Consider the following 23,335-nt stretch of genomic DNA (forward strand, 5'->3'; position numbering starts at 1 on the left):
GCTGAGTTTTTATTTTAAGAATAAGTCTTTTTTTCTTTTGCAGCCTTTCCTTCTTTCACGCCCCTGATCGAAGACGATTATTTATGCTTCTTCTCAGGGCCTCAAATCTTTGGAGGCTGTTTATCATGGTGCGTTCAGGTTCATAACTAATCGTAGGGCCTTGTCAACAGTTAGTAGTAAATAGTTAAATGTTTGGGGCCCCAGATCAGTAGGGGGCCAAAGCAGAGGCCCAAATTTAGCTAATTTTGCAATGACAGTAGGAAAACACCCTAAGGGGGCCCCATCTGACAGCAATGACTCTCTCGTCACCCTGCTACGCGTTGCGTGCATCGTCGCTGTGAAGACCAAAGTTGATGAAAGTCAACAAAGGAAATGAAGGGGAATGATCCGTCTATAGGAGAGAAAAAGGAATCAGGAGAGAGAGGAGTAAGCGTCAGGACACTTGGAGGCATGATGGTGATGAACGTGGGTTTGAGGGCCAAAAGATTTTTGCCTCGGGCCCCAACAGACTAGAAGCTCTATTGTCTCTAGGATCGAGTCGCCTTGCCTGCACTGATCATTCAAAGACTAATTCACTGACATGTCTTATTTATGAGGCATGATCGCAGGACGATCCGTTTTCTGAGGGAGCTGGTCTCTTTAAATCTTTTTAAAAGGTAGAGTGAAGGTGTTGTAAGACGATACTTCGGGCTGTAGACTCTCTGACTGATGACTTTTCATACATTCATATGCTCCTGAAGCAGCTGGAGCAACTTGGGGTTAAGTGTCTTACCTAAGGACACATCGACATGTGGCTGCAGGAGCTGGGGATCCAACCCCCGACCTTCCGATTGAGAGACGACCGACTCTACCACTGAACCACAGCCGCCCCTTATTTATTGTTCTGCTGCTGCCCCTCTTGGTCAGGACTCCTGGGTCAGCTAAAGAATATAATAAAGTAGATTTCTGATGCACAGTTTCTGCATTTAAAGCATTTGAAACAAATATAAAACTGCTGAGTCGGTTGGACAACGTGGCTGAAATAGATCCTTTGCATCGTCACCGTCAACAACAACAACAACAACAACAACAACAGTGTGCAGACAGTAAACATGTTGGAGATAATTCCACATTCCTGACTCTTTACATCACAGCTGATGGATCGGCACACTTCCTGATCATGAGTCAGACCGCACACACGCTTTGTGATAAAAACACAGATAACGGGATGGATGACAACAAGACAGGACGTTCACAGACGTTCCAGGAACAGCTCGGCTTGTTTGTGTTTACATAGTTACACACATTCAAACCTTTGTTTGGCAACGCCAGATAAAAAATCCTGACGACGGAGAAAGTTCAGTCGTGTTACTGATGTAAGCCGTGAAACTCTAACTAATGTTTCATCTGGATTTGTTAGGACCAGAGAAGGTAGGCGGTTTTAAGGCACCCCCACACGGCCGTTTTGGACGCCCCTCGGTTTGCCAGATATGAGACCAGTTATCAGGTCAAACCAACAGGTGTTGCAGCGATGGAAGTGGGCAAGAGAACTGGTTCAGATAGAAGTGATTGTACCCGACCTAAAAAGCCTCTGCATGTTTCTAATAAGCTCCACGAGCAGAAACGTGCTCAAACTAGGATCAATATTGGAGATGATTTTGAAAAATGGAGAGAGGTTAGAACGCAGAAAGGTTTACAGACTGATGCAGAGCTGGATAAACACTGAAGCTTCAGTGTCCACCACATGGCAACCTGGGTGAGCATCGACTCTAGAGAGGAGGGGGCGGGAGGGAGACAGCTCTCTACAATGTTTAGAATTTGGACTGCAGTACCCATTTTAAACACTAGGGTCAGAGTTACATACTGCTCCTTTAAGGTTGAACGTTGGTGACATCAACGACATCATGAATCGTTTCATAAATGTGTTTAGAAAAGATTATTTCAGATAAAAATGATAACCTTCTCTCAGCTGCATTACCTCAAAGAGGATTTAAAGGATTGAAATCAGATCATAAAAAACCTGAAAGTGAAAATGCTTCGTCTAAAGAATGCAGAGATCAACACGTGTGTATTTACTTTTACAAACATTTGCACAACACTGACATTAGCTGTGAAACATCCATCCACAGTGAGCATCAATTAAAACTCCTGCATAACCTTTTTTAAAGAATCAATAAATCCCATCGACTCCATCAGTGAGCTCAGACATTCTTGCTGCTCTGGAAGTCGGCTAAAGGTCGATGACGTCACTCAAACACAGCAGACTTCTTTTTTATATTTGTTTCTTCGCTGTAGGAACATCTTCAGCTGTCATTTAAAGATAAGAAACAAAAACCTTTGGAAAGATAACGATGGTTTACTGAACCAGATCAGCTTCGTGTTGTTGGATGTCTTTTGGGACAAAATCTCCTCAAACGTTCACCACGGATCTTTGATTAGGAATTCTTGTGTTGTCAAGATACCGGAGTATTAAACATCCATATGATTCTCTTAACTGTTTCGTTACCCTGGCAACCAAACCAAAAATCCTAAACACCCATTATTGGATCATTTGTTTTTTAAATGATCAAAAAATCTCTCTCTCTCTCTGTTAAAAATACGACTGAAGATTTGAAGTTTCTTTAAAGCTTTGGTACTTCTTACCTTTAAAATAACAGAGTTTGTAACTTTTGTCCGTAGGTGTGAATGTGAGTGTGGCTGGTTGTGTATATATGTCAGCCCTGTGATTGGCTGGTGACCAGTCCAGGGTGTAACCCCGCCACTCACCCAATGACAGCCGGGGTCTGCTCCAGCACCCTGCGACCCTGAACAGGAAAAGTGGAATAGATGATGGAGGGATTGATGGTTTGAAAAAGTATCTAATGGCAACTTTAAAAACTAGCTGAGCCAAACTCTCACTCACTCAGTCAGTTGCGTCCTCACCTTTGACCCAGTGACCTGTGAGCTGTGTTGACTCACCTCCATGTCGTTTACGTTTCTCCCCATAAGTAAATGAATTCCTTTAAAGCAGCGGTTTGTTTTAGAAGCTATGAGTGTACAGCTCAGGGCTCACGTTGGCTCCTTATGGCATCAGGCGATGTCGTCTTTGAGAAACAGCAGAACGTTACGTTAAACTTATACACTTAACTTGTAAAATCTTGGAACTAGCACAGTCAGCGTGAACGCATTAATCACCATGAGATTAATGGGGACATATTATGAAAAATCCACATCTACACTGTTTTTGAACATATATTTGGTAACCTGAGTGTCTACAGATCCACAAAATGTGAAATAAACCCATCCAGTCTTTTGTTTGTGGTCTGCATAAGTCTTACAACATAGAGAGAAATGCTCCGTTTCAAATGTGCTCTCCTTGTGATGTCACAGTGGTATTCTGGTTAAATAAATCCCCTCCCCTCGCCTGGTATCTCCACCCATGGACTCCACCCCCAGACTAGAACAACACTTTTGAGCAGGTCTGCCATTTTTATTCTCGCTACAGAGGAGTGATGTCTACGGGGAAAACTCAGTGGGGGGGTCGTTGCATTTAAAGAGACACACACACCAAAACGGAGCGTTCTGAGAGAGCTGGTTTATACAGGGTCACAAACCTTCTCTGGTGCTTGATTCATGTTATATTTTGACCAAAGCACAGCACAGATGTTTCATTTAGACCACAGGGGACTGTTTGAAAAGGTGGAGAAGGGGGATAATATGTCCTCTTTAAGGTAAAAATATAATGCATTAATTGCCATTTTGCCCCTCAGTGTCTTCCTGCAGCCAGAGTGATGGAAACAACACTGCTGCATCTTTCTCATTTCACTTTAAAAAGCTCTCAGGCGCGGGGTGCTGATAGCCTGGGGGTTGTGACATGTGCCCCATGTACATAGGCAATAGTCCTCAGCGCAGCAGCCGTGGGTTCGAATCTGACCTCTGCCCTTTGCTGCACGTCCTCCCCCCACTGACGAGTCCAAAGTTAAATCCACCTCATGACATCAAACCTGTCAAACATGAATACAGCCGAGCAACATCTCCTGAAGCCTGAAGGATGATAAAAGGTTAATGACGTGAGAAAATGAAATGCAGCCGAAGTCTTCCCTGATCATGTGACCCTGTCCTGCTCGGTGGCTTAATGCTGTCGTGTCTTATTGATTTCTGTGATCAATAATCTGGCAGGCTGCAGGACGGAGACCAGCACAGTCAATACAGAGAGTTATAAAAACCTGCAGAGCATCATGTCCACATCGATTCAGTCCTATTACACCTGGAGGTTTTCTGAGGTCCGTCTCCCACACACGGAGCGATCGGACCGAGCTGATCGTCCCTCTGCTGCAGGGCCGTCTCCAGGATCGCTGGGCCCCATGGACAGATCTCACACTGGGCCCCTCCCCCACAACCTCAGCTACCCCTGTGACATCACTATAACCAAACCTCCATCGCACTAATGACCCATTACAAGACTTTAATAAAGGTCGGCAACATTTTACTCCTTCAATACTTTTAGATACCGCTTAGAAGTGCCAGAGAACAATGAGTGCATCCAAAATGTAAAGTAAACTTCTGCACAGACTAAATTACACCAAAATATTGGCATCTTTAAGACTTGTGCATCGGACTGCACAAAGCATGTTCGTGCGTAAATCCCTTACATAAATCCTGACGTTTTCAATGAGGTTGTTGGTTGTAGAGAACAGACAGTGTTACAGGAGTTCTTTGTTTTTTACCAGAGGGGGGGACTGGGACGCTGAAGACCCCGTCTCCATAGGTGCAGAGTCTGGTGTGTGGCATGGACAGCAGGCCGGAGGTTTAGGGTCATGGTGTGAGGGTGCAGGAGGTCTGAGAGGTGCTGAGGGGCGAGGGTGAGGAGGGATTTATAAGTGAGGAGTATTCTGTATTTAATTCTGGGTCTAAGTGGGAGCCAGTGGAGGTGGATGAGGGGTGGGGTGATGTGCTGCCGGGGCTTGGTGTGGGTGAGGACTGGAGCAGCAGAGTACTGGACTGTCCAGGGCTTTGTTGGGTACCCACAACAGGACTCCAGTACAGATGGGAGGTGAGTACTGTAAAGTGAGTTTGGTGGTGGCTCTTTCATACTTTATCAGAGACGGTGCTGCCCTCTGCTGGACAAAAGCTTCTGACACAATCATGCCCAAGATCAGCTCACAACCACATCTTCATCAACAGTGTATCCTTACTGTAATCCTGTTTGTCTTAGTTTAATTCTTTAATCTTCTAAGCATCAATCAGACTGAAAATGAATTCCTTCTTATAAGATACGTGAAGTAACAGATAGAGATGGTAGAAGTATTTGATGGTTAAATGACCTGGAGCTGATGTGTTCTTATCACAGCTTGAAGGTAAATCACCCAGAGGAATACTTTGAATCCTGACTAATCTGTCAATCATCCAAAAGATCTAAGCACAGTTTAAAACGTCAAAGTGTCCGACCGACTCCGAGCGTTAAAATGATCTAAAGATACATTTCAGAAAAGTTTAACATGCACAGAAATGTTTCTCTGTTTTCTCTTAAAGGAGACACGTGGACACAGGAACAGGCTGTGTGTGTGTGTGTGTGTGTGTGTGTGTGTGTGTGTGTGTGTGTGTGTGTGTGTGTGTGAGTGTGTGAGTGTGTGTGTGTGTGGGTGTGTGTTTGTGTGTGTTAGTGTGTGTGTGTGTGTGTGTGTGTGTGTGTGTGTGTGGGCGTGTGTTTGTGTGTGTTAGTGTGTGTGTGTGTGTGTGTGTGTGTGTGTGTGTGTCTGTGTGTGTGTGTGTGTGTGTGTGTGTGTGTGTGTGAGTGTGTGAGTGTGTGTGTGTGTGGGTGTGTGTTTGTGTGTGTTAGTGTGTGTGTGTGTGTGTGTGTGTGTGTGTGTGTGTGTGTGTGTGTGTGTGTGTGTGTGTGTGTGTGTGGGTGTGTGTTTGTGTGTGTTAGTGTGTGTGTGTGTGTGTGTGTGTGTGTGTGTCTGTGTGTGTGTGTGTGTGTGTGTGTGTGGGTGTGTGTTTGAGCATCATGAGGCAAATATTAACTTTGTCCAAAGTACATTAGTGTTCCTGAATTACGATGCACAAAAGTCAGCAGAGTGAACGTATCGGAGCATTATCCGCTCTGAACCTCAGACTCTCCGATCCTTCAAACATCAGAGTCATTAAAGGCTCGTTTCCACATTTCACAATCAGACGCTCAGCGGGTTGGTATGAAAGGAGACATGAGGAAAACTCATGCTGAGACGCTGGAGCTCAGAGGACAAAAAAAAAGACGAGTGATCAAAAGACATGACCCTAAACAGACTCACTCCTTTCATCGACTGTTCTCTCCCGGAGATCCTGATTTACTTTAAGAAGAGCAAACAAAAACCGTCCTTCTCAGTTTGAAACAATCCTCCTCTCCTGGTTATGAGAGATTATAAAACAACGCCTACAAGAACTAAAGGATGGAGAAGGACATGCTGCATGACTGAAATCAGTCATTCTTCTCACTTTGTCACTTTTTACCTCTCTCACATTTTCTTCCTGACCTTGAACCTGACCTTGAGATTGAAATCTGTGGTGTAGTGCCGGCTCTAGTGTAGTACTCGGTCTGGAGACTTTTTGAAGGTCTCTGTCTCGTCTCAGAATCAAAATCAGTTTCACTCGGTCTTGTCTCTGTTGGACAGTTACAAAATCTGCTCGTCTTCTGTTTATGTTAATTTTATAAGAATCCCAACTCCCTTAAGTCAAGCAGCATCCCGTCTCATCTGAAACCCTTTTCACACATACAGAAATCTCCTGAAAAACTCCGGAGATTTGGCTACCCGGAGGTTCTTTAGGCTATGTGTGAACGCAAACAGCCGCATTTTTCGCGCAGACTTTACCCGGAGTGTATCCTGCCAGACCCCTTGTATTTTATCCGCAGAATATCCGAGTGAGCTGATGTCTGAACGCGGCCGAATATACTCCGGAGATTTTCAATTCGAGCCAATGGGAAGAGAATGACGTTTATATAGAGTGACCGGCTAAAGTGTCTGCAAGCGATCACTACGATCTCCGTGCATGTAATTAAACGGCTGCATTATGTTTTCTGTTCGTCAGTATGTTGTTCTCCACTCTTTTGTGGATGTTTTCATTCCATTGGACTACACATAGCGTTGATATAAAGGCAAATATTCTCATTATAACGTCTTGTAGAGGACTCTGTTGCTTCGGCCGCTACTTCTGCGTTGTTTATTTACGTCGGGAAATCCCCTGCGCCCCCTCCCCTCTGACAGGGAAATTCCCCCGCTGTGAGGAGCATACGTGAACGGCTAGGTCGGGAGAATCTCCGGAGAAGTCCTCCTGTAAATATCTAGATATTATCCGGAGTGCATATGTGAAAACGGCTTGAGTGAGGGAGGTTTAGAAACTCAGCAGCTCTGGTTTAAAGATGAGAAACATCAGAAGAAACTCGTCTGTGCGCACACAGAATGTAGAGATGTTGTTTCTGCAGCCGATCAAACAGAGCTCCTTAAACTTTGACTAAACTCAGAAGTGTGATGTCTCGAGGTCGAAGGTGACCGAGGCCGTTTAAGCTCATCCTGAGGCGTCTGAATCCTGACTCTCCTCTGTCTGTGTCTCCTCTGTCTGCGATGACAGACCGGCGTCGTACGAGGTGAGAGTCTGAGCAAACCGACGAAAAGTTAGACGAGGTGAGATAGCAGAAACGGACGTCCGAGCTCTTCATGCACAAAAACACGAGACACAAGAGATAAGCAACAAACTAATATAAATACATATTTCGGCCTTTGTGGTGATTGTCGTAAGCTCAGTGTGTTTCTTCAGACGTGTGATGAAAACATGAGGATGTTGTTGAATAAGCCGCAGAGCGTACCCGTCCACATCCTGCTGTCAGGTCGCCCCACACGGACGAGTCCAGGTGTGCTGAAACTTAAGCTGCAGCCCGACTTCCTGCCAGGATCAACCTGCTAATCACAGCCTCGGGTGATGAGGGACACGCCGGCCAATCAGATTGTCCCGTGGTTTATGGAAGCTAATCTGTGCCAGGGGGCAGAGTTTGTGTGTGTGTGTGTGTGTGTGTGTGTGTGTGTGTGTGTGTGTGTGTGTATGTGTGCTTTGTCATTCAGAACACACACACACAATGAGGTTTTATCATTCCAAATCTCTGTATTTTCTTTACATGTCTCTGCAGATCTGTGTGTGTGTGTGTGTGTGTGTGTGTGTGTGTGCATTCGTCGATGTTTGCATCTGTGTAGTCTTCTTTGTAAGACGAGGATGTTTCCCCCTCAGGTGCTGGATGTACAGATCACTTTCAAAGCAGAGAGATTTGTCCCCCCTCCCCATGAACAAAATGTTCCCGGCAGAGTGCGGAGCCTTTCTAAAGCCCTGTGTGTGTGTGTGTGTGTGTGTGTGTGTGTGTGTGAGTGTGTGTGTGTGAGTGTGAGTGTGTGTGTGTGTGTGTGAGTGTGTGTGTGTGTGTGTGTGTGTGTGTGTGTGTGTGTGAGTGTGTGTGTGTGTGTGTGTGTGTGAGTGTGAGTGAGTGTGAGTGTGTGTGTGTGTGTGTGTGTGTGTGAGTGTGTGTGTGTGTGTGTGTGTGTGTGTGTGTGTGTGTGTGTGAGTCTGTGTGTGTGTGTGTGTGTGTGAGTGTGTGTGTGTGTGTGTGTGTGTGTGTTTATAGCAGCACTGTGAAAAGAAGCGTGATGCTGCAGCTTTCTGTGCTTTTCATCTAAAAATCACAGAGTAGCCGTCAGAGGGGCTGACAGCCGTCCTGCAGAGCGCTCAGGTGGAGGAGTTACCTGCTGCAGAGATGGCTTTAAACGGCGCCGCTCTCCTCACAGCCAGGTGTCTTTGTATCTTTGTTTACAGGGGACATCAGAGAGGGGATCTCATGACACCCTCACAGCTCAGCTCTCTGTTAGCTCTCTGCAGGTTTCAGGTTTTATATCATCACACACACACACACACACACACACACCTACACACACACACGCGCGCCTCTGAAATCTTGAGTTGCCCTCCCAGTGAGGTTGTTTGTGTTGGACAGGAGAGTGGGGGTCATGGAGGAGAAGTCATGACTTAAAAAAAGAGTCAAATGGTTAAAAATGGCAGACAAATAAATGTTGGAAATAAACAAATTAATGAATGCTGGCTTGGTGGGGGGAGGAGGGGGGGGGGGGGGACTTTTGCCTGGTGGGCCCACACAGAGAGCGACAACTGTAATTTATAAAATGAACATCTCGCTTTCTTTAAAGGCTCTATTATGTAACGTTTCACATGTATAAATCATTTTTTATCGCCCATTAATAAGTGAACGGTTAACTGATGTGAAAAAGTAGATCGTCGACGTAGAAAGTCGACGTCCTCCTCACTCCGCTCTGCTTAGGGCCCTGACACACCAAGCAGACGGCAAAGAACTAGTGGCGACCAAGGCCTCACGTCGACTTTTGTCTTGGCCAAAAAGTTGCACTTGAACACACCGCAAAGACTGCAGCCGACGGCCAACCACCACATAGGCCTACGTTCTGCTCATGCGCGAGAGGCAATTAACTCTCCATGCCAGCAGGCGGTGGTAGTCTGTAATCGTCATTCCAAAAAGGGGAAACCTGAAGAGGACGAGGAAGAACGCGGATACATAAACCGTTGTTGTGATACGAGGAGACAATTTTCTCACCGCTGTCGCTCAACACTCGTAATATAGGTACTTCTAATGGAGAATAATGTCTGATAAAAAGTTGAAAATGGAGCCGATGATGATGCTCGTTCGTGTACGTACGAGAGCGTGCAACAGGTTACTGGTGCAGTTCGCCTAACGGCCTGCGGTGTCACTACAAATGCAGTATTTTTTAAAGTTAAGAAGAATGAAAACTAGAGATTGAGATTATAAAGTCGCCTGTGAAATGTTTACTGAGATAATCACTCAGACGTGAAGTGGGGTACTTTCTGGTAGAATAAAATCTGACATCTTTTTGCAACCAGTGGAGTTGCCCTCCTGTGGCCATTATACGATCCTCTTCTGGTGTGTGGGGATTTTGGACTAGTCACAATATAAACTGCGGACCCCAGGAAGAACAGCCTCTGGCTATACTGAAACTGATGGGGATCCAAATAAAACAAACAAACAAACAAAGCCATAAAACAAATACACTGTCAGATTTCCTTTTCTATGCGCAGATAAATATTTACACTTGAGACACCAAGGGGTAATAGAAACGTAAATATTATCCCTCCATATTCCTTTAAGAGTGACTGAAAAATGAACATTATACAACATCTGTTCTCCCTCTGAGTGCCCCCCTCTCTCTCTCTCTCTCCCTCTCTCTCTCTCCCTCTCTCTCCCTCTGTCTCTCTCTCTCTCTCTCCCTCTCTCTCCCTCTGTCTCTCTCTCTCTCCTGACTGTGTTGGACTCCGGAGCGTCACCCCGACCTGACGCACTCTTGTACCAGAGCGCAGCTGTCACCATTACTCCACGCTTATTGGCCCGAGACCGAGAGAGGCAAACAACTGGAGAGAGAGAGAGAGAGAGAGAGAGAGACAGAGAGCGAGAGAGGGGGTGAGAGAGAGTTGGACCTCTGCTCCATCGATCTGCGGACGCGCACTGAGGAGTTTCTCTCGGACGTTGGCCACCTTTTCTGCGCTTTCGGTTTTTTTAAGGGGGAATGCCAAAGCGGATTCACAGCTAGAACATGCTCCTGGGAAATCTGGTACGGTAAGACTGTGATTGTTCTGTTGTTTAATCCACATGTCGTATTGTTTTAAGCTTTCATCAGATCAGCTGCCCCCCCCCTCCTCCCCTCCGCCCCCCTGTGTCGTACAGGGCTGATGTATTGACCTGCGCGTGAGAGAGCTGCACTTTGACTCGCAGCAATGCGAGCTTTAAAGTTTGGAGGATTCACCTTCACAGAGGACCTTACGTAACTCTGAGAGGTGAAATGAATTATAGAGCAGAGATGACGGGCTGCTGTTTTTTTTTTGGTCGGACTGACACCGGGACAAAATGTCGTCACAAAATGATGATGATGATGAAGAGGGTGAGGATGAAGAGGGTGAGGACGAAGAGGGTGAGGATGATGGAGCTGCTCAATGTCAACAGTGACACACAGGTTTGCTAACCTGGGGGAGGTAATGTAAGCACGAGCTGCAGGTTAATGGTCACTCCAAGGACTGTCCTTGTTTCCGCTCATCATCATCATCATCATAACCATCAGCACCTTGAATATCAGGATGACGCTGAGGAAGGTTAATATGTAGCCTAAATATATCAATAATCATATGAAAGTCACAGTGACACTAAAGTCATAGAGAATAATATTTATTGTACTGAATGAATTGAAAGGAGGTGTCAGTGGTCATGCAGGCTTGTGGGGAAAAACTGAGCCTCGTTTTTACTTCTGTGTCAAATCGACGCCGTCGCATAGCCCTGTATACGCAGAAACTTACAGTACGCACTTTAATTTATAGCATACTAATGAGTCGAATCTATGGCCTAGCAACGTCACTACATCCGTGTGTTGGTGTGTCTGCTCGTGGGGCCCCTGACCAGTAAGGAGCCCCACGTGGGCTGACAAACTTTAAACCATCAGTGGATTCAAATGTGAAAATGTATCAATGACGGTAGGAAAACCTCCCAAAGAGGGCTCTGCTTAGCATGGCATGCATGATCCCTGTGAAAGCCCAAGTTAGTCAAAGTTATGAAAGAAAAATAAAAAGGAATTATCCGTCTGGAAGTTTTTTTTTTTTTTTTTTTTTTTTAAAGGATGAGGAAAAAGAGAGCAAGACATTGGATCTGAAGTGTCTGACACCAGCAATGGAGAAAGAAAAAGTGCCCACTCCTAATGGTGATAACGGTAACCATTATCTATAACATAAAGGTGATCAGTGCTGGCTGGAGGCCCTGTCCCCCCTGTACATTTTCACATGGGGCCCCAACACGCTCCAGAATCACCACAGTGTCTGCGTAGCTCTGCAATGCTCCACCTACAAACGCTAGCTGGCAGTGAGATTTATATGCTAGTTATTTCTGCAACATTAGAATATGACAGCGATACAGGAAATGTTGTAAATGCTTCCCAATGGACCAATCACAGGGCTTGTGGTGGCCGTTGTTTCGACACATAGGCTAGTTACATTTCTTCTGCGTAGGTGCAGCGCTATGCATATGTCGCCGGGGCATATTGCGTGTACTTTGTTGTGACATAATTGGGTGCAGGCAACAAACCAATTCCTCAAATCTACGTGCCGATAACTGAGAATATTTGAAGTGCATTTCCTCATCCATGTATCTCAATGGCCAAACAAGAGCAAGAAATTCCCTCACCCTCTGCCGCGACCGAGTCAGCGCACGTTTATCCATCTTCTCCGATGTCTCCTGTCTTTTCTTCTTTGCAATAATCAGCTGCTACTCAATAATTATCAGGTCCTCTAACTCCAACATTATACATTTGGTTGCCATGGTTTTCTGAACACAAACAAGCAGAAATTGCCGATATAACTAGCATAGAAATCGCACTGTCAACAAGCGTTTGTATAGTGCTCAAGCTAGCATAGGGCTCCAGCTAGCATAGTGCTTAAGCTAGCATAGTGCTCAAGCTAGCAGAGTCCACTACGTGTAATGTCCGTGATACTGTTATAATTAAATCTTTGTTTCGTACAGTAGTCTGTTTTTGTCAACTTAGTGTTTACATCCTTAAATACTGCGGTGCAGTCACCACCAACTCGCAGCAGACAGATTTGTCTTCACTTTTTCTGTGCATGGCTTCGGTTTTCTTGTTTAAAAACTGCATTTGCAACGAGATGAGCCGATGTTGTCCCAAATGAATGCACAGTGGCTGGTTTTAGTACATGCAAATGTCAGAGGTCATGAGTGCTGCCAACACAGATAGCACCTTTAATGGACATAGGCCCTTTCAGCACTCAGAATACCTTTTGGCCAATCAGATTACTTGGTCAGGACAAGCTGGTCTATATATAACTAATTGACTCTTCCACTGCAAAAAGAGATGCCTATGGCAATCAAGAGTTTCTGCTTTTCACAAAGGTTTGGTTAGGATTTACCATTTAGAAGGGAGCGATAAATGCCCAGCAGAGATGATGCAGTCAGACACAAACATGTTCTAGAATTTTTACGGTTATATATCCAGATGTTGAGGTTCTGATTCCAATTTGGAAGACCGAACTGAAGATGTGAGATCTCTGAGTGTCTTTTTTGTATTCCTCATGTGACCCCTCTGATTTATCACGTGACTTGCTCCAGAGTTTTACTACAAATTAACTGCTTGCTGTATTCGTTGGTTCTGGGTCTCAGATGTTTCCAGGGAACTACTCCATGGGGTCCTTGAGATGTTTCCAGGAGGTTTCTCAAGAATATTAGTTCAAGTCACCGAACATCTGTTGAGCTGAAGTTTAAATCTTCTCTCTGTTGGTCTTACTCGCTCTCAGGCGGTTTCATCTGCTTTGTGATGTCCCAGCATGACTTTGGGCATCTTCCCCTCAGAGCAGCTTTAAATGTTGGAATGATTAATTGTTTTCTGAGTTTCTGCTTTGATCGAACTTTTAGTGCAAACGTATTTGCCAATGTATTACTGGCAACACAATCATCAAGCAGAAACCTTTAAAATGACAGTAAATTACAGTTACAGCTTCAGATTTGTGAGTGTTTGATCACACATCTTTGGCTTTTGAGCATCACGTTAAGCTTTGTATTCTGGATTTTTTTTTATAGTTTAAGAAGTTCACTGGGAAAATAATCATTGATCTCCATGATGACACAAAGCTGCAACCCAATTTGATTCATTCAAACAATTCCTCCTTATTCTACAAGTAAACCACAGACTGTAAATATTAATGGAGGAAGCCTGAGTGACTTCACTCAACTGTTCCTGCAGGGGGCGCTGGAGACCCATGAATGGCGGTCTCCATGCTGGAAATGCTGTCTCAGCCTAACTTTCAGTCAACCTAACGACAGGCTGAGAGGTGGAGCTGAGGCGGGTTTTAAGCCTCCTGACAAACCGTTGCAGCGCGCCCACCTGTCAGTCAGGTCAGCTACACGCCTTATTGTGAATAACTCTTATCCTTCATCAAATCAAAACGGATAAGTCATCAAAACATTCACTCCCCGTACAGTGTGTGCCGATCGAGACATGAGTTAATCAAACCTATTTGTTTTTTTTAACCAGGCTGTAAACATGTTAATCTCTGTTGTAAAAACAGGCTTTTTGAATGGGTGTGTATGTGACTTCCTGTGATTCTGCAGCCAGACTCAAGTGGACACTCCAGGAACTGCAAGATTTTACACTTCAGCATCGGCTTCATTTTTCAACACCGGAGGTTGCGGCTTGGATTAAACCTACTTTAACAAACTCTACCTCAGCTCAACTGAGCAGGAACGTCCAGTTATCTAGTCTTCCTGTCAAATTTCCAAGTGCGATATCTTTCTGTAGGAAAAAAGACGAAACAGCACCCAATCGTGATGCCTGGTGTGATGTTTTTGATTTGAATCAAAGTGTTGTTATTTCCTCTCTACAAGCCTAATTTCTTTCCCCTGTAATTCAGGGTTCAGTTTCATAAGGAATGATAAGGGAGGGATTTTCAGCAAGGAGATCTCTCAGCTGGTTTGTTTATGTGTTTATTTAACAGTGACATAAACAGATATAAACAAAATGATGCTGCAGATTTTGACTTACTGACCATCACCCCCCCCCCCCCCTCACTATCTTCTATCTTTGTTGGGAGCGGAAGGTTTATCTGCAGAGGTTAAGTGACGGCTCTTTTCTCTGAGCTAAACTTGGAACAGAATCACACAACACTCAACTTCTCCAGGGTCCCCCCTCCTTTCTGCCCGTTGACCTCTGACCCCTTTGGTGAGAAGTGAACATGAATGTGTTTCAGAGGAGGAGAAAATGAACTCCTCATTAGTGAAACAAGGTAGCATGAAAACATCCTGGCTCAGCCACCCCGAGCTGGGACTCTCGGGCTCTGCTTGGATTAATAATCCTGTAATGTCAAGTCTAATCATGTGTGTTTCTTTATGTAGGTAGTGGTTGTGTTCTGTCTGTGGAGTACCGACGTCAGCAGAGCTTATGTTTTTCAAGCCAGTGGGCCATCAGAGGGAGGAGACAGCCCCCCCTCTCAAGTTAAAGGTGAGTAAAGCCTCCGTGTCAGGACAAAAAGGAAAATCTGCTTGTTAAGGATCGACACAAACGCCTCACCGAGAAGCCCATTTTACACCGAGATGCTGCTGCAGCACAGCATGTTGCTGTCCCAGTCTGTGAAGTCACAGTGCGGTTCGACGTTTCAGCTTGAGCTCCACATACACACAGTCAGACAGGCACACACACACAGCGATACAATTTCTCCTCCTGTTACTACCTCTGGTGCCGACAGACCGACTTAGCCCAACCTTTACACCTGTGTCTCATTCACGCTGATGCTGAAGCATAATGGAGGCCCAAAAGTTCAGTCTTGAACACGCAACAGAAAAGGGGCTACTGAGTTCAGAGATGCATGGTGCACCTAGCCGGTTATTCTCTTATCCAAAAAAAGTGTTTTTGAAGTTCATTTCCTCCCAGGCTGAAGGTGGTTCAATAAGTCAGACTATTTTTTAAAACATGCACGTACTTCAAACCATTACATTTAAAATGTGTTTGCTGTGTTGAATTAATTTCATCCTATTAAACTGGACTGATTGGGGGGCTTGTAGACAGATTGGGACACATAATGAAGTGTATTTTACATAATCAGGTGAATAAAAACATCCTTATCTGATGTAGGAATATCTCAAGCAAAGTTTTGCCAATAAATCTGCAACATCTGCCGCCCTGTGTCTGAATGAGTCCCTCTCCCCCCACCAGACGTCTCAGAGTGGGTCAGCTCAGCGGGGTCCTGTAAGGGGAGGTGCTTTGAGCTGGAGGAGGCCAAACCTCCAGGATGCAGGTGTGATAATCTGTGTAAGACCTACCAAAGCTGCTGCTCCGACTTCGACAAGCTCTGCCTGAAAACAGGTCAGTGTGATGTCACCATTCCTCAGTCTCTTCTTCCTGTTTTGATCTTCTTTAGCATTTCATAGCCAACCAGGACTGTTGTGAGCCACTTCCTGTTGTATAAGCACCAATATAAACAGCTTTGCAGCCTTGCATGCCTCTCTTAGTCCTCTCTAGTTGATATGACTAAACTTGTATTCAGGTAATAACTCTCTTCTTCACCAGTTTGAGTTGTTGAACATTTCCATACTAAATAAATGATGGCCTTGTGTTTGTGTTTATGTCTGCCCTGTGGTGGTTACTCAAAGCTCATTAGTCTGTACAGAAGATCTGAAGCTTTAAAACACCTCATCATTGTAAAGTTTCAAAAGTTATAAAAGAAAAACACTCAATAACTTCCCTGAATTATTGGTTTTTATGTGCCTGTGAACCAGATGAATCCATGAACTCGTTTCATCCTCACAGAGATTTTCCTCCGCCCAATGACATTCAGGCCAATCACAACCGTTCAGAATCTAATATAGGGCGTAGCTTAGGGCCACTGAGTCATTTTTCATAAACAACAAAGATGGCAGCCGCTGATGAACAGTGTTCTAAATCTGTTATTGCACCAGTGTCCTAAATCACGTCCTGCTAAAAGTCTGTGTGCTGACCAAGAAGCCAAAGGCTCCATGGTTCTGATCGGCTGCATGCTCCTACTCATCTTCCGCTGTAGAAGGTAAAAATGTACAAGCTCCCATATCGTCTCCCCCCCTCCCATGTGCCCTCTCTCTTCTGATGGCCAGCTCTCTGGACGCCTTCCTGGTGAGGCAGAACGCTGCAGGGCTGCCAGGGGAGGGCTGCTCTCCAGAGCTGGGAGAAGAGAGTCTATGTAAGAAGTTTCAGTGGCTTACGTAGAGGCTTGAAGCCGTCTGGCGAAATTCTTGGTTTCATATCGGGGAACTATGGCGTGATTTACAGAACAAGCCGTTTAGCGCCCTCTGCAGACTCATCCTGGGATTACTACAACATATGTTTGCCTCATGATCTGACACTTTGCCCACGTTTAGTTTGAGCATCCAGCATCGTAAAACTATATGAGAGTTTTAAAATGGGGATCAGCATCACAGGTCAACTTTAAAGTTCCTGACTTGGTAAACCGTAACCCTAATGAAGAAGTGTTGCAAAAGTGACGTGCAAACAGACAACTGAGAGGCCCGCCTCAGCTGGAACGGATGACTTGAGTGATTTGCCGCAAATAATGTACGCATTTACAAACCGGCCTACATAGTGGAAGACGTGTGTTTCCTTACCTGCTAGTCCTTATCTGAGGCGCTCTCAGAAATGTTTGGATGATTATTTTCTTATTTTGTTGTTTGCAAAGGCCGCAGTAAGAAACAAGTTTGTTGTGGAATACTTCCAAGTTTATTCTTTTATTTGTTTTGCGCACATCTTGGACACATCTCATGCTAATGTCAGTGATATCAAGCTGTGGTTTTCTGTTAGGTTTGATGTTGACCACCACCAAAGTTTGTAATAGTACTAAGATGTACTCTAGCAGGTCAAGTGCTTAGAAAGCTCGGTGTACTCAACATGATGAGTGCTATGTGGACAGAAGGCAGCTGCCAAAGTGTTGAGATTTTCATCTGATGCTGGTTTAGACGTTGGCTTAGCGAGAGTAAAACTGCATCTTGAACACATTAAGCACACAAGGCTGGGACGTTTTCCAAAACCAAACAATCTGATGATTGTTGCTTCAGTTTTCTTCATAAGCTACTGCTGTGTGTTTCTAACAAGCTCTGCTTTCCTGTAATCTGCTAATTTCTAACAGACCGTTGGTGCCTGAGCTGTAATTAGTCACTGCTCAGTGTGTTCAGCCATGCTGCTTTTTATGAGGTTGTCGGCTTCATTGTTAGGATTTGAAAGACTGCTGTAATTAAGAAATGGATCGTGAGCTCTCCTCCTTCCTGTGTCTCAGCGGGGGGCTTTGAATGCATGCCGGATCGCTGCGGGGAGGAGAGGAATGATGATCACGCCTGTCACTGCTCAGAGGACTGTCTGGAGAGAGGGGACTGCTGCTCCAACTACAAGTCGCTGTGCAAAGGTACTCACCAAGAGACACGTTATGCAACAATGAGCAAGTGAGAATGATTGTGCACACAGCAGGTAACGACTCTGTGCTCATGTTTTCATGTGAGGTGAGACTTCGTGGGTGCAGGGCGACTGTGAGGAGATCAAGAGTCCTGAATGCCCTGCAGGGTGAGTCTGACGTCAAACTATTAAACACCGGAAAGTGAGAGCCGTTAAAAACGAGCTGAGATTACATATTTACTTTTATTATATTGGAGAGTTTTTCTCTTAAAGGCCAACTTCTGTAAGAATCTGAACCATTTTCTATATCCTTCACATGCAGCAGGTGAATTTGCTCTTTTTCTCCTCTTTCTGCTCAGCTTCATCCGTCCTCCGCTCATCATGCTGTCTGTCGACGGGTTCAGAGCCTCCTACCTGAAGAAGGGCAACTCTGTCATCCCCAACATACAGAAGCTCAGTACGTCAGGAAACCATGTTTGTTCATGATGTCTCAGTTTATTCTTTGACCAAAGCTGTTTGATTGTAAAAGTGTTTCTTTAACAGTGTTGTTTAAGATATTCTGATTTATTTGGTCTTTTCTGTTACACTGCTGTGGGCTGGGAGAACATCATTTTGTCATTTCATTTCCAAAACCTTCTAAAGAATAAAACTGAACGTTTGTTTCCTCTCAGGAACGTGTGGTACAGCCGCACCGTACATGAGACCCGTCTATCCGTCAAAGACCTTCCCTAACTTATACACGCTGGCCACGGTGAGTGAAACCCTCATGAGTGCAGCAGGACAGTGAACATGTTCTCTCATGTTTGTGGGTTAAGTCAACATACATGTTTGCTTTCAGTCATGTTGTGACGCTGCTGCATGTTTCTGTGCAGGGCCTTTACCCAGAGTCCCATGGGATTGTGGGTAACACCATGCACGACCCGGTGTTTAACGCCACCTTCAGCCTGCGTACCAGAGAGAAACTGAACCATCGCTGGTGGGGCGGACAGCCTGTGAGTAAACTCTGAATACCGGCTTGTGATTAGATTGAGCACTTGAACCAGTTCCAACTCGAACGTGAAAACAAAAAAATATTCATGGTTAACAAATGGTTCCATTGGGTGTTGGCGCCATCGGACAGAGCAAAAGCCATATGGTGTGGACAGACCACCGAGCACACAGGTGCTGTTGGGTCTGCAGGTTACTCGTTCACTTCCTCATAACCTCTTTTACTTTGTTTTTTACAGATCTGGATCACCGCGCAGGAACAAGGAGTGAAAGCAGGCACATTCTTCTGGCCTTGGTACTTAAGTTAGTACTGGAATATTTTTCAATAGCCTCAGACGCTGAACGCAGCACTGCACCAGTTACTGGAAAAAAACCTCTCAGGACGTCCAGTGTAGAGCCGGGAGTAGAGTACTAGAGTACGGGAGTAGGTTATTTCATGTTTAAAATATGCATTCCTCAAAAATGTTTTAAGCAGTGAAAATATATCACAAACTAAATTGCAGAAATACATTGCCATTTTTTTCTGCACTTTAGACCGTGTGCAGAAGTTATCCTGCAAGTCCTGGTAATTGAAAACAAGAAAGTATACAATATTGGGCATCTAGGACTTCTGTTTTCGTTGCAGTGGCATCAAAACATTTACTTGAATCAAATATCGAAGTTTAAATTCTGGTATTTGGAAAACTTTACTATACTGTACTCTTTATGTTATTAACAGAAACCCAACATGGATCCACCAAATCCACCAAAGAGCTGACAAAATGATTTCATAGGTTAACAAAGAAGCACGTATGCTAATGATAATGCCTCATTGAACTTGACTTTATGGATTTCCCAGAAGCACGGAGAGATGTTTGAACGACGGCCAAAAGCTGAGGCCATGTTTACAAGGACGAGGACAAAAAACCCAGAGTAGCAGGACTGGGTGACTAACGTGTTTAACAAAGCTCTAAAAAGCTGAAAATGGGAAATCCCTTAAAATGTAACCAAAGTTATTAAAAAATAAAATAACTGCATCGGTCAAATACCTAAACAGTTCTTTGTTGGTTGGATTAGACTGATTTTAATTCCCATTAACTTAACGAGCAGGAATATAAATCATCCTTTCACTGACTCCCCGCACAGACAGATGACTTTCAAACACGTCTGAATATCAGTGACTGCGTGGTCACGAGGGCTCGCCACATCCTTCAGACTGACAATGGCTTTGAACACACTTTATATAAACACACACACACACACACACACACACAGAACAATACCCCCACACACACTCGGAAACAACAGCGCCCATTGACGAGTATGAGAGGCAGAAACACCAACTTGTAGAAGCCCTTAGAGTTAAAGTTAGACAAGTTAAAGACAGACATCCGACTATTATTCATTTTCATTTGATCATTTATCACTATTTTTCCTGTTAGCTCTGGTAAGTTGGGTATCAAAGTATATGCTGTAAAGAATCTTTGACAGTCTTTTTTGTGTATGGTTTCATTACGCAGTAGCTATATTTTTGAACTCCTTTATCATCCAGTCTTGTGGGTTTTTTCATCGTCAGGGTGATTCCACTGGAGAGGAGGATTTTGACCATCCTGCGCTGGCTGCAACTTCCCGATGATGAGAGGTTGGTCTCTGTAGTTTTGGTACTTATTTTTCTATTGAAACTTTCTAATGAACACATGAAACTTTTTTCATGTGTTTCCGCCCAGGTCTCCTAAGGGGCTCCGTAAAAAATGACAGGGATAAAAGACTCTAAAAAGTTTGAAAAGCAAAATAAAAAAAACAGTAAAAATGGAATAAGACAAAATAATTGGCAGAGATAAAGACAAAGTTCAACCCATGACAGACATTTTGAGGCCACATGCTGACACAGGAGCTGGCAGTCAGTGTTTTTAAGCACTGGGGATTTGTGAGTTTTGAAGTGTCTCTCAAAGACCTGAGGATGAAGTTGGTTTGTATTCTGGAGGAGATGTCGGGTCAGTGAAAGGGTTACGAGCTGTTCACAGCAGTGAGTAGGGATTAGTGTGAGTTCAGGTGAGACGCTCGCTGCCAGAAAAAACATACTCAGAGAAGGTTTTTATCTTGTTTACTCATCCTACTGACCTTAAAAAAACACTCTCTCTCTCACCTGAACCGTTTTTGAGGTGAAAATCCTGATTCTCTGATGTGTGTCTTCGCTCTCCAGGCCGTATGTTTACGCCGTCCACTCGGAGCAGCCTGACACCTTCGGACATCGCCTGGGGCCGCTCAGCAGTGAGGTGAGTGTGAAAACAGACTGAAGCTGCTGAAAGAGTTATTCATGTTGGATGGAGGAGTTCGGCTTTATTACATTTGATAATAGTTTGATTTTTCACTTTTAGTTAGATAATCCTCTGAGGGAGATCGATAACATCATCGGCCAGCTGATGAACGGTCTGAAGCAAATGAACCTGCACCGCTGCATCAACGTCATTATCGTAGGAGATCATGGTATGAACAAATCCCCTCCCCCACCACAAGAGTAAAAAGCCCGGCTGTTATTATTTAAGTTATAAAAATTATGATAACAATTGTCATAGTTCCATTTTTTATTTTAAAAAAAATGTAGACTTTTATTTTGAATGTATGGGCTGTCTTAAGCCGAGAGTACTTTACTTCCTGTGTGCTTTTATTTTGAAATAAAGTAAGTAAATTCTGGTAGAGTGAAGGTTAGGACAGGAAGTTAAGCACAGAAACAGGAAGTGGTTAGGGATCCCAAACTGATGTCAAACAGCTCAAAGGAACGGTAACAAAGGTCAATGTGTGATGTCATAAGGTGGATATTACTTTGGACTCGTCAGCTGAGCTGTCTGATGAGACATTCAGAGATGCAGCAGTGTCCTTCTTTTACATCACTGAGACTACAGGGAGACACTGAGGACCACTATCTACAGGGAGCATGAAGGGACAAAATAGCATGAGATTAATCGTGATTACAAAAAATGAATGCATTCATTTCAGACGTCAATTGATCGTGATTAACTCGTTAATGATGCAAACAATAATAAAATGTGGACAGGAAATGGTACCCCAAAGGCACAGCTTTGTTTTGGTTTGAGAGACTGGAGTTAAGGTGTCACATCCACTGGACAACTACTCTGAAAGTTGCATATATACCTTTAATGAACGTTTGTTTTGTACTGCCTGCTAGTGGTAGGAAAAAAATAATAAGAATAATAATGACCACTTTTTGTAATGGTTAATGGACTTCAGCTTATACAGCGCTTTTACACCACATGTCACAACTTGGGTTTAAGTGTCTTGCCCAAGGACACATTAGACATGTTGCTGCAGGAGCTGGGGATTGAACCCTTGACCTTCTGGTTCAGAGACAACCGACTCTACCACTGAGCCACTGAGTGTTTCTGAAAAGATTGATTGCTTTTACGTTTTCCAACGCTGAAAGGACGCAATGCAACATCTCAAACAAAACTAATATTGTTTTTTTTTATACTCCGAAGTTAAGATTAACATAACACTGGCTGTCCCTTTCTGTCCTTAAGGTATGGAGGAGGCTCACTGTGATTGGACAGAGTTTCTCAGCAACTACCCACTCAACATCGAAGAGATCAACCTCGTCCCGGGCTCGGTGGGCAGAATACGACCCCGAAACCCCAAATCAACCACATGTAAGAGTGGCTATTTTTGGTACAATAGTGGAAAAAGGTTGTTTTTGTATTTAAAGGAGACTAGCGTCATTCAGACACGTTTTTCTTTCCAGATGACCCGAAAGTTGTGGTTGCAAACCTCACTGTGAGTACAACAACAAAACACCGAGTCACGACTCAAAACAAATGCCATCTTCCCTTTAATCAGTCCGGATTCTGGTAGCTGTGTGTGTGTTTGTGGGAGAAAGCAATGAAGAGAGTGCGAGAGGTAGGTGAGGTCATTCAACCCTGCGTCTGCTGCTTTCAGTGTAAAATGCCGACTCAGCACTTCAAGCCGTACCTGAAGCAGCATTTACCCAAGAGGCTTCACTACGCCAACAACCGCAGGATCGAGGACGTCCAGCTGCTGGTGGAGAGGAAGTGGCACATTGCCAGGTAAACTGAGATGTTTACACTCATGTTTTCATATCAGTAACAGTTCAAATAAATAACTCTGATGAAGAGCACATTTTTAAAAATGGAGTTCAGAAATCCACTCCATAAAACAACAATTTATGAACAAAGCACCCTAACCATCAGATACAAATTATATCTCAACATTAATTATTCCTATTCTGTTCCTATAGTCTCTTATATTCAACAGTTTGTTTTCTTCTTTAGGAAAACGCCAGAAAAAATGAGGACTCATTGTGGTTTCTTTGGCGACCACGGCTTTGACAACAAGATCACCAGCATGAAGGTTTCTTTTACTTCATA

The 23,335-nt window shown here is 44.2% G+C and overlaps 1 protein-coding gene across 1 annotated transcript in view; it reads left to right on the forward strand.

Moving 5' to 3' along the window:
- The first annotated feature begins 10,330 nt into the window (after positions 1 to 10,330).
- Positions 10,331 to 23,335, forward strand: part of enpp2l (ectonucleotide pyrophosphatase/phosphodiesterase 2-like) — a 45,062-nt gene continuing 32,057 nt past the window's right edge. The window contains exons 1-16 of the mRNA XM_061060162.1: positions 10,331 to 10,625; positions 14,954 to 15,059; positions 15,771 to 15,920; positions 17,857 to 17,982; positions 18,077 to 18,137; positions 18,329 to 18,426; positions 18,641 to 18,720; positions 18,842 to 18,961; positions 19,196 to 19,251; positions 20,512 to 20,577; positions 21,139 to 21,211; positions 21,314 to 21,422; positions 22,475 to 22,600; positions 22,693 to 22,724; positions 22,887 to 23,014; positions 23,240 to 23,318. Of these exons, the coding sequence (XP_060916145.1) occupies positions 10,608 to 10,625; positions 14,954 to 15,059; positions 15,771 to 15,920; positions 17,857 to 17,982; positions 18,077 to 18,137; positions 18,329 to 18,426; positions 18,641 to 18,720; positions 18,842 to 18,961; positions 19,196 to 19,251; positions 20,512 to 20,577; positions 21,139 to 21,211; positions 21,314 to 21,422; positions 22,475 to 22,600; positions 22,693 to 22,724; positions 22,887 to 23,014; positions 23,240 to 23,318 (1,428 nt within the window). The 5' untranslated portion in view covers positions 10,331 to 10,607. The remainder of the gene's footprint in view (positions 10,626 to 14,953; positions 15,060 to 15,770; positions 15,921 to 17,856; positions 17,983 to 18,076; positions 18,138 to 18,328; positions 18,427 to 18,640; positions 18,721 to 18,841; positions 18,962 to 19,195; positions 19,252 to 20,511; positions 20,578 to 21,138; positions 21,212 to 21,313; positions 21,423 to 22,474; positions 22,601 to 22,692; positions 22,725 to 22,886; positions 23,015 to 23,239; positions 23,319 to 23,335) is intronic.

The sequence above is a fragment of the Labrus mixtus genome, chromosome 16, assembly GCF_963584025.1.
Source record: "Labrus mixtus chromosome 16, fLabMix1.1, whole genome shotgun sequence".
Taxonomy (NCBI): domain Eukaryota; kingdom Metazoa; phylum Chordata; class Actinopteri; order Labriformes; family Labridae; genus Labrus; species Labrus mixtus.